The sequence below is a fragment of the Pyrus communis genome, chromosome 5 (assembly GCF_963583255.1).
Source record: "Pyrus communis chromosome 5, drPyrComm1.1, whole genome shotgun sequence".
Taxonomy (NCBI): Eukaryota; Viridiplantae; Streptophyta; class Magnoliopsida; order Rosales; family Rosaceae; genus Pyrus; species Pyrus communis.
Window position 1 is genome coordinate 23,364,757 of NC_084807.1, and position 11,377 is coordinate 23,376,133.

At 35.9% G+C, this 11,377-nt stretch overlaps 1 protein-coding gene across 1 annotated transcript; it reads right to left on the reverse strand.

Moving 5' to 3' along the window:
• Positions 1-9,470: 9,470 nt before the first annotated feature.
• On the reverse strand, positions 9,471-11,377 carry LOC137734663 (probable E3 ubiquitin-protein ligase RHC2A). The gene has a single exon (XM_068473922.1). The coding sequence runs from the start codon at positions 11,188-11,190 to the stop codon at positions 9,988-9,990; it is 1,203 nt and encodes a 400-aa protein (XP_068330023.1). The 5' UTR covers positions 11,191-11,377; the 3' UTR covers positions 9,471-9,987.

An 11,377-nucleotide genomic window follows, 5' to 3' on the forward strand; every position in this document is an offset into this window, starting at 1 on the left:
TGCAAATCACATGATTATGTATTTGTACCTATAAAGAGATGTTATGTAATCAAAGTTCTGATTTTTTTGCAAGGGGTTTGTAATTAATCAAGGTCTTAAGAACGTTTACTTCCGTAATATTAAACGGTTAAAAGCATTAACTTTTTTAACCCGTATCCATTATATATATGATAAGGAAACTAAAAAACAACTGCTGATTTAAGGAAAGGAATGGGAAATTTAGGAACGAGTAAGAACTTTAAATACTTAGGGATACAGAAAATAAGGAATAAGTCTCATTCATAATTTTTAGGATATTGTATTACTAATTTTCTTAGGAAGAGACGATATTTTTCTTCTCATACTCATTACTGATAAGTAAACATGTCATAATGTATTTTTTACCATAAATTTGTAATAATATTAAAGTGCGCTTAAAAGCAGTTATATTGTAATTTGTATCCGAGAACTTACGTTTCATTCCCTTCTCTCGTTTTCATTGTCTTTAACGTAATATTTTTTTTATTTTTTGTCAATCTTTAACGTAATTCTTTCTCATACGTGCTTTTTGTCTTTGAAGGTATCGGGTTTTTGGTGATGGAGTCTTCCCTTTTCACTTACGTATGTTTTCAGGTTGAAGTAGGTGCATTCCTTTACTTATAATCTAAAATTGTTCGTATATAAAAATTGGTTTTTACTCTTCTGCTTTCTTTGCCTTGCATGAACAATTTAAAGGTCAAATTTTTATATTCTTACCTCCTAAATTTCTAATGTAAGAGCGAGTCTTAGCCCAACAAAAATGTTGTTTCTTTATGATCGAAAGATTACGAGTTTAAGTTGTGTAACAACCTCTTTACAAAGTAAGAGTAAGACTGCATACAATAGACGTTCTATCTGACCATATGCTTTGCTATTTGCTTGTTTATTACGAGCCATGAATATATTAGTGGCTAGACTGCTTAATCCTTCCCTTTCTGATTGATTAAGCTTCGAATCCAACAGCCCAAAAAGGTGATTAAACTTTGAAAAGAATTATTCACCTATTACTACTCCTAATAATCTTGTTCATAAATAAAGTTTCAAATCAAATCTCCTTATGGAGAAAGCATCACCTCAATTATGCTATTATTTTATTCAATTTTTTCTGTACTTTGCACTAATCAAACAACTTATTTCCATTGTTCATGATTTTTTTTAATAGTTTTCATTTAATTTGTTTTTTGTAACGTTTTACCACTTTTTTAAGTTTTAGTAAGATATTCATTATTTTGGTGAATAATGACTAAGTACAAAGACGATAAAAACCCTTCAAGGATTTCAACTCGACCCAAAGAAAAAAAAAGTATCCCACATGCGTTACTCTGTAATGTTAATGTTTTACTACTTTAGTCTTTTCTTCTTCTTTCCTGTTCTACTGCAACTCATTGCTATTGTATTAATATGAAAATGAAAGTTAATGAATTCAATTATCTCTCTAATCTTAATTAGATGAGCCGGTGATTAGCAACCAATCTGACTTATGTGAGCTAGAGATTCGTGAATTGCCGACATACCCTTTGAGAAGGCATTATCTGGAAGGTACAACTGGAGACAAAAATGTATGCTCCTTGGCGATGAGAAACTTATATTTTTAATTTAAGCCTTGACTCTTAAACCTTTTTAGTAGACAATTATTTGATTAACTACTGTTAAGTATGTATTATATTGTCAACCCGGCACTAATATTAAACAAATGTTAGAACTTTCGGCATACATGTAAACCCTAGACTTTGGTCCTGAAGGCAGCCCCCTACCTGGTACTGTTTATCAGTCAAATTAAGTGTCATTCAGAACCTTCTACTTTATTTAGAAATGCTTTATTGCATGACAGTCTTGACGTACCATATGCCATTTTAGTCAGTCCGTCAATCTAACTTCTTGTTAATTTGAGTCGCTGGTCATTTAAGTTATTATTCAAATTTATAATCTGAACTCAAAGTATAACACAACATATTATATTGTCAAATTGTTAATTTTATGTTGTTTGAGATTACCAATTTCAGCCACGGATCATAGCATTTTTATTCCTATATGATGTTATGTTTCATATTCAAGTAGTGGAGAATAGTGATGTTTACTAGTTAATGGGATTATTGGACCAGTCATTTAGTGGAAAATGATTTTCATTTTAGATAAATCAAGTTATCGTTAGAATGTGTAATCTAAGTTCTGAATACAATGACATAATTATAAATCGAGTTATTGTAAGAATGTGTCATCTAAATGTATATATCAAAATTGATGAATAATGATTGGTGTACCCAATTAGCTACCAAAAAGAAGATGCATGATGCATAATATCATCAACAAGCTTGATTACCGCTTAATTAATATGCTGGTTCCCACACGGATTAGGGGTCAAAATCTTCAAATAATGTGAAACATACTAATACCAAAAAGATTGTGACTGAAAGGGAATCGTGCGCGTTCTCTGATGATGTTTCCCTTCCCATCACAATACCTAGGCATGCAGCATGCTTTGACAGCAACTATGACAAAACTAAATGCCTCACAGGAAAGACATAGCTGCGATCGATGATAATCTTCAAACCTAATAGTTTGAAGGCTTTCAAGTTACGTGCATATATATATATATATATATATATATATATATATATATATATATATATATATATATTATCAAGTCAAGCACTCAAGCTTCCATGGCCAACCACATGTCCCTGTGTGCGTCCATCAACTTGTTTTTGTTCTTGTCCATTAGCTTAGTTACCCTTAGGGACCATCTACATTGTCAATGCCAATGAAAGCGCCCTCACTGTCTAGAGTTTGAAGTTTTCTTCGTTGAATGCAAAATACCAAAAATTATTAGCATGCATGGACTAGTTGATTTGGAAATATTTCAAAAGTGTTCAACTCCTTAATTCCTAGACAATGGGACAAAGAGTTGCCACATAATTGGAGGAAATTTTAGCATACAAAGTGAGAAAATTTTAGGGGAATTTCGTTAGAATTCAACTTTTCATTATTTCCTGTAGATTATCTTGCATGTTATAATATTAAACTATGAATTAAGATGGTTGAATGTTTAAGATGATATTAAACTGATATCTGCATTTACAATTTGTGCATTATACTCATTAGACAAGATATGTATGGTTATCAAATAACATGTCAGATATTCGAAAAAAAAAATTAACTCTTTCCAAAAAAAATTGAACTTTAGTATTTATATTATGAGAAAAAAAGCTTCTAGTATCCATTTTTCTCAGTAACCTTTAACGAAAAGTTTTCGGTACTATTTACTTTATTAACGAAAAATCATATTTTCACATTAAAAAGTCAATCATGGTACTATTCACTTTATCCTTTATTTTGTTATTATCGTTAAATCTCAAAATTTTCAAACATTTTTCATTAGTTTTTTATTTTTTTATATTTTATTTATTTATTTAAGAAAAAGAAGGTCAAAGTACGTAGGTAAATTGCTTTTGATTATTCTAGTGAATTTGAGGTCACTAAAGATATTATCAAAAGCAAAAATGATAGTTACGTGTGTGATTGAATAATGATGGTTAGCTTTAACAAATGCTAGAGAGTTGGAGGAGTCAATAGAACTAAACAGTTGAATTGGGTATGCTTTATCAATCAATCAGACAAAACTCAAGGGACAAGAGAGGAAAGATAAGTTGCATGCAAAGCTTTTATATACGTGACGTGAGTTGCATTCTTCCTCAGTGGACGACTCTTTTTCAATTTCCAAGTGCAAACGCGGTTTGGCAATCGTTCACCAACTAATTTGTTCTTTCTCCAAGTTTTGTTACTCTTAATTCTGAATAAAAAGAGTACGTTGCATTAAGAGTGTGAATCTCACGTCGAAAAGTTTAAAAATTTTGTATTGGTATATTATAAGGAATCGAGTCCTTTTTTTAGATTACAAAATAAATTTAGGGTGAAACCTCAACTGTTTTTTTTATGCTTTAGAACAAGTTGTCCAAGATAGTAATAGCGTCGTCTTGCCCACACATGAGTGCGTGAGTTAAAAAATATTGAAACTTCAACTTTCTTCGTGTTGTTAAAAAATATCTAACATGTTATTGGCTAATTAGTTTTATATTAAAACATCATCATATTGAAAGTGTGACTCCTACAATAGGATCTCTCCCACTATTTTCCAATTTTCCAATTAATTTTAAATTGAAACTTCAACTTTTATTGTGTCGTTATAAAATATCTTTAATTTTCTTGGAATAACATAAAAAAAAAAAGGACAAATGAAAAAACCCCTAGTCAATGATTGAAATGATAATGTTACAATTATTATAAAAGATCTTATTTTGTTTTCATAAAATCACATCTTCATGAAGTGTTGTGCTGCATGGGAGAAAGAGTAATATATAAATAATGACAGTGTAGAGTGTTTGCCCACCATATCTAATTTTATGGGGTTGTTGACATTAGGTTTAAAAATCTATGGCTTAACTTAAAATTGATTAAGTACCAACCGACTTTGACAAAGTATGAAAGTAATTAGCTCGACCATGATGTCCACCGTCTTCAACCAGCTTGTTAAATATTGCAGTGTCCCACATTTCTTCTATTGAATGAGCATTGCTGTTTCGTCTAGCACGAAAATGAAATTCGAACGATCTCTTTTAAAATTGAGAAGATAAGTATCAGTAAGTAAGGCCATCTTTAATTGAAGGTTGGCCAAATGGCTCATTTTAGCCCTATAGCTCTCCAAGAAATTAATATTTTAATGAACAGTTCAGAGCCATATTTGCTTTCATCTCCAACCGAGGGTCAAATGGTCATAAGGCTTGTTTTAGCCCTACCACAAAAAACCGTCTCCAACCAAGGGTCATAGGGCCAAACATAATTTATTATTTAAATTTAAAAACTACAACAATTTAAATTTAAAAACAACAGCTTAAATTTAAAAACTACAACTTATATTTAAAAACTACAACTTATATTTAAAAAAGACAAATTAAATTTTAAAACAACATTAACTTAAATTTTAAAACTACAACAACTTAAATTTAATATCCATAATCAACAACTTAGGTATTTATAGGGAAAAAAAATATAATTTTTAAGAATTAAAAAAAAAAATTGGCCCAAAAAAAAAAAATTGAATCCAACGGCAACTGGAGTCAGCTGGCCGTTGGATTCAAAAATTTGTGAATTGATGTAGGATATAACCGACAGGATTAATAACAATGTTGTCGGTTATATTTGACAACAATTCTTAAATTTCTGGCCAGCCCTTTGGCCCTTTCAGATTTTGTGGGGTTCATGAGCCCTCTGGCCTAACCCTTGGTTGGAAACGGTTTTTGAACTATTTTCAGCCCTCTGGCCCTCTAGACCCTTCGGTTGGAGATGGCCTAAGAAACACGGTTAACGAATCGGTCTGAATAGAACTTTCCAATCAAAATTTGACTCATGTTCTAGACCTAGCCAATATTAAGTAGGGTGTCATTAAGCATGGTTCGCGCCATCAGTTGTTGAAAAATTTTCATTGTGCTCGAAATACTAATGGCACATTACGTGTGATTATTATATAAAAATCCAATGGTCTTATTTCCATTTTTTCATATTTTGTTTTGAAGGGTTGTCAGTAAGTAGAGGAATCATCATAGCAGTAATTCTGGCAGCAGCTGCCTTCACGCTGCTCTCTCTCTTTGCTGCTTATGCAGGCTATGCAAAATTGGCACAGATTAAACAAGGTACAATTCCCATTCTTTAGTTTTTCTGATTCAGGTGATATTTGATGAGTATATTTTATATTATATATTTAACCCTATTCTTAGTATATTTTGGTTAATAATTTGGAAGAATTTTGATACTTTGAATTATATTTCCAATATAGGATTTTCGACTTCCTCTGGAGCAAAACATGGTCAAATGGACGAATTTTGGAGTAATTCCAATTGGAGGACGTTCGTGAGTCACTTAGCTTGATCGTATCGAAATATCAGATTTTTCTACCAAGCGAATATTTTCTGGTAATAAAATAAAGGAGCCATGCGCAGTGCTGGAATAGTGACGTGTTGGGCTTGAATTGCGTTTTTGGAGCTCAAGATGACCTCAGATGGGTTTGTGGCCTTCTGGAGATGTGTTAAGAATGTTCTTATCTTTAAAACAAGCTATCTTGGGCCGGATTTGGAGGGGATTTGAGGCTAAAACGTGGCTGAACAGTTTCTGTGCAGTTTTTCCTAGGTTAATTAGGAATTTATTTTCTATTTTATTTTATTATTATTTAGTTTTTTAGTGGGAATAAAATACTTGAGGGTTAGGGTTTGTGTGTTAGCTTTAGGGAGATATTAAAAGGCTTGGCCGTTCTTAATCTGGGGGGGGCTTTCTTTTATGCAATTTTGAAGAGACAGAGAACTTGGCTAGGGTTCTTGGAGATTTTCTACTTTAAGGTGTTTTCATTCCTTTTATTCTTAATAATATATTCTATGATTTCAATTATGAATATGCGTAACTAATTCCTTTTGCTAGGGTGAAGCCGTAAGCCTTAGCATGAATATGTGATTTTTATTTAATTGCTTATGATTGATTGCATGCATACTTTGAATTATTGATCACCGTAATTAAAACTATCTAATTGTCTTAATGCCTGATCACCATTAGGATCTTTAGAAAAGTAATTTGATGCAATTTTGGTCGGAAGGTTCCCTGAAATTGATGCTGGCTTCTTGTGATTAATAATTGTAATTTCACTTAAAATGAACACCACATCTTAAGGGTTGCATGGTTTTTCAAAGGGTTTTCATAAAGCATAATGAGTCTCTCATGTTCAGATTTGATCCGAACGTCCGGACGGGTTGCATGTTAGATATACGTTCTATGTTGGAGGTTCCAAGTAGAATATAAACTAGGAAAACCTAACCTTCAAAGTGGCATGTATAGATCATAAGTAATTGATAAAAATACATAGGATTGCTAGGTGATGGTGAAACCCTAGTGTTTTCTTAATTTGATTTTTCCAAAACAGTTTTCTTTTCCCTTCATCTTTAATATTGCAAATTAGTTTATTTTTATTAATTAAATTTGTTTTAATTTAAGTAGGTTATAAAACCAATCTTCTCAACTTTCTGCTTTACAATAATTAATTGGAATTAGGTTTGGTTTGAATTATTTAATAATCCCTATGGAGAATGACCTTGCGAGAACCGTTTATACTACAACAACCTTGTCATTCTTGCAAGTAATATAGGAGTTTTTAACCCGTTACGTGTGTGGTAAAATCAGCTATCAATATTCTCTTTAAACTAATTTTAAGACTAAAGTTGAAAATTCAAACTCGGATGCATAAAGAGAGCGGATTTGCACTAGTCAATGTGGCTGCGGCCGCGACTCGGAATTTAGATTTGGATTTTATGAGATTTCATACTAGATGTTTTAACGTATGCCATGTTTGGTTAGTCACATTATTTATCCAGAGCGTGGCAATGCAGGCCTGGCTGCAACATGCATCAACGAGTACTCTAGCTTGATGTTCAAGTATGAAACCGTCGAAAAGGCCACTGATTATTTTTTAAGTTGTTAATTTTTTAACACAATTATTTCACCACTTGTTTGACGACACGTAGTGTCCCATCATGTGTTTCCGGCACACTCAAAATCGAGTCTGATCCCAAATTCCCAGAACAACCTTGCATAATACTGAAAGCCCACAAATCGACAAGGGTTGAGGGCAGATGGGCTAACTCTCTTTTCTGAATTATGAGAAAGGACCAAGGGTTACGGGTTGCCGTGGGAAAACTCTTGGCCCCTTTCCTATACAAATGAGAACAGAGAAGGGAAAGCAGAAATTGGGAAAAAAATTGAACCTCTCAGGTATTCAAACAAATACAGGTTTCAACGAATCTCTTACTACAACTAGTCAAACAATTCACACGTGAGGCGTCTTACGACAATTTAATGACATGAGTAAATGCGTGAGTCGCTGAATGCGCGACAAGAGTTGATGGATATTTGTTATGTAACTAAAATCTGTCAACTCTTATCTAACGAGAGATTTTTCAATGTAATTAGTACACGGAGTGGTACAACACGTGTTACTATACAAATGATGGGATACGTGTGTTAAAAAGTTAATAACTTAAAAAATAAAATTTTCCACAACTTCTATAAAAATACGTAATGTATCATCCGTGTTCCCGTTAGTAATATCCATCCAAATCGAAATAATATCCATCCAAATCGAAATATGTCCATCCAAATCAAAATATGTGGCCGAAGAAAGAAGGAACTGAAACAACACAAATCAGCGGAGGATCGAATCAAATCGAGTTCCAAATCCCTTCAAGATATTTACCGGTTTCGATGGGGATACTGTTGGGACCAAAATAGTTAAAAATTTCAGGTATAATTACGTCCAGCATTTTCTATGATTTGTTTCTTGAGTTAATTGTAATAATGATCATTCAACTTTAATCAAATTGAAGCAATGGTCCTTCAACTAAAAATTCATTACCATTAGTCCCTCAACTCATCAAAATGTGTACTATGATCATTTTAGTCAACTTGGTCAAAATTTTGTCAAAATAAGTTATGTTCCATTGCTACAATTGAGGTCCCTCAACTCTTCAAAATGAGTTATGAGAGAAATTTCTAGAAATCCATGAATCAAGAACTGGAAACCATAGTTTACTACATGAGAGATCTGTTTTGAAACCAATGTATACTCTCAATGGTGTCATCACCCTTGAATGCTGCCATTTGTTTAAAAATTACTCCGATTATTCAACAAATATTTGTCATGAAACGTCACGCGCATGAGAGTATATCTAATACTACAGTCATTGATGACAGAACTTGAAAGAGAAAAAGGAGATCGAGTGCATCAATCAACGTTTATCCAACCCCAAAGAGGGAATACAATCCTATCCAGATTCTTTTGTGAGGATTCCAGAGATCACTTTTTAGTGTTTGCTTATCGTACATCGTACGATCATAAATCATTTTGAATTTTTTATATTTAAAATTGAATACAAATCGTACCTGATAAAAACTGACTGCATGATCTATGATGAGTGAATACAATAAAATGATCCTTGAGATCCTCATAAAATGAATCCAAAGAGAATCCTCATCTCAAAAAAGTAAGGGCAAAAAAAAGCCTGAAAACCCAACTAAGCCTCAACAGTAAAAAGTGACCGTTTCCCCACTTCCCCAGTGGGAAAATTTGAATTATCAAACGCAGCATTGTATTTCTAACTTGGATGGTGAAAACCTCGTCTTTTTTCCTTTGTCACTGTCCTACGGAGTTCATTGGCAACCGAGTCACCGACAAACGTACCCTCAATCTTTGTCACTCATTTGGAACACATGCCAAATACAACAAGATAAACCAACATTTCCATATTTCCAATGTGATTTCGGCAAAGAATTCTTCCGGAATGGTTCTTAATTGTGATTCCAAGTTCGCGTATGACATACGTCGCATATCAAACAGTAAATTATGAGACTGACTAGGCGAGTATAGTTAAACTATTATATATTACATAAACAATATTGCATACATTGTCGTATGGTAGAATTTACCGACCAAAAAATGGTTATGCCTTAGGCATTATACATTTTTTGAAAAAATAATGACAGGTACGATACTAAGAAGTAGGAAGGGAGTATTATGAAAATAACAAACTGAGTCTACCTAAAAGTTACAAATTCATGAAAATTGAAAGACGTTTTTAATAGAATACATCTATGAAAAAGCACCAAATCTAAATTCTGATTTTACATTTCAGTCCCTGAAAACTTGAAATCTCAACTGGAGGTCCTTCTCCATTTTTTTCTGCTTTTCTCTTGGATTTTACTTTAACTAGCTTTAGTAATTTCTTGGGGATTTTCGGGCCCTTTCCCCACAGCTCAATTGAACGTCAATTAATCGGCCAAATCGCGAGCTCAAAAGGTCCTTTCACATTCACTCGTTTTCCCCCCAATATTTACAGCACGAGTGAATCAACCAACGGAAACGACTACATTTTCCACGTGTCACCATCTCACAATACCGCTATTCACCTCCATAGACCAAGTCCTCCGCCGCCTTGGCGTCGACGTCACCGCCGGTTCCAATTCCATAAACCTCAGTCTTTGATGACTCGTCGACGGAGGGGGCGTCGGCGCCCCAACCCTCATTTCCGAACCCGAAACCAAACTCGCTGCCGACGACCCACCCCCGTTAAAACAACCAAACAGATTCATAAAAAACCTCCTCAACCCACCGCTCTGTCTTCGTCTTCCACCATTTCTCGTCCACGAAATCCTCCTCGGAGCTCCGCCGCCGCTAAACCCGCCGTCCATCTCGGTATACACCACCGGCAGCTCTCTCTCGGCGCCTCTTCTCCCCCCGCTATATCTCCCCACCGCGAATCCGCCCCCAGGCAGCCTCCAGATCGTAAGACCCGCGTTTTCGTCTTCCTGCTGACCCGTCTCGGGCGACGAATCGGCCGGCGGCTCGTGTCTGCATACAGGACACGAATTCCGGAGCGCAAGCCACGGCAGTATACAGTCGGAGTGGTATATATGTTTGCAGGGCATTTCCCGAGCTTCCGTGCCTACTTCGAACGCTTCTTTGCACACGGCGCAGTGATGCTCCGCCGTTATGTGAGCGTCGTCGAGTTTGATCGTCGGCATCGAATCAATCGCCAATCTCGACGCCGATCTCTGCTCGCATCCGCCGATTCCATTGATCTCAATCTGCGACAGCTGTTCGAGTAGGCGGTCGAACCCGGACCCGAGTAAAAACTGGGACATGCTTGCAGGCAAGGGCCGGAGCCCCGAGCCGCTGCCGTCGTCGTAAAAAAGGTCGAATCCGCGGCCTTCCTCGATGGTGGCGGCGTTGTCCGCCGTTGTTCCGCGGAGGACGATGACTGGATTGAACGGTGAGCGGTTGCCGTTGTTTCGTCGAACTCTTCGAGGTCCCGAAGGACCGGAAGCGGTATGATCCAGATTGGAACCGGAGCCATTGTTGGCTCCAACCATGTACATCGCGGCAGCTGGGAACCTCCTGCTGCGGCGCGAGTCCACGTTTCCGGAGCGGGTCGGGTTGTTGATCTCCTCCACGAAGCCACTCTCGCAGTCCGGGCACAACACTGAGGAAGATACGGCGGAGACGGTGGAAACGTCGGCGTCGTTGAAAACCCTAACGAAGCGGCTACATCTGTAGCACCAGTAAGACGGCGTCGCCGCGGACATGGAGACGGCCAATCAACGCTCTCGAGATCGGAAAACAAAACACTCCCGCTGAAAGTCCGAACGGGATCGAATTTTCGCAATCGTAAAAGCCCGGTTTGGGAGACGGGAGAAGAACAAAACGCCGAGAGAAAAATATATAAAGGGTTTCTTCGGAAGGTCAAATTTGATACTTTGCGCGTTGAAAAGA

Bases quoted from the DNA above. Each gene is read 5' to 3' on its own strand.
- LOC137734663 (XM_068473922.1), bottom strand. From the start codon at position 11,190: ATGTCCGCGGCGACGCCGTCTTACTGGTGCTACAGATGTAGCCGCTTC.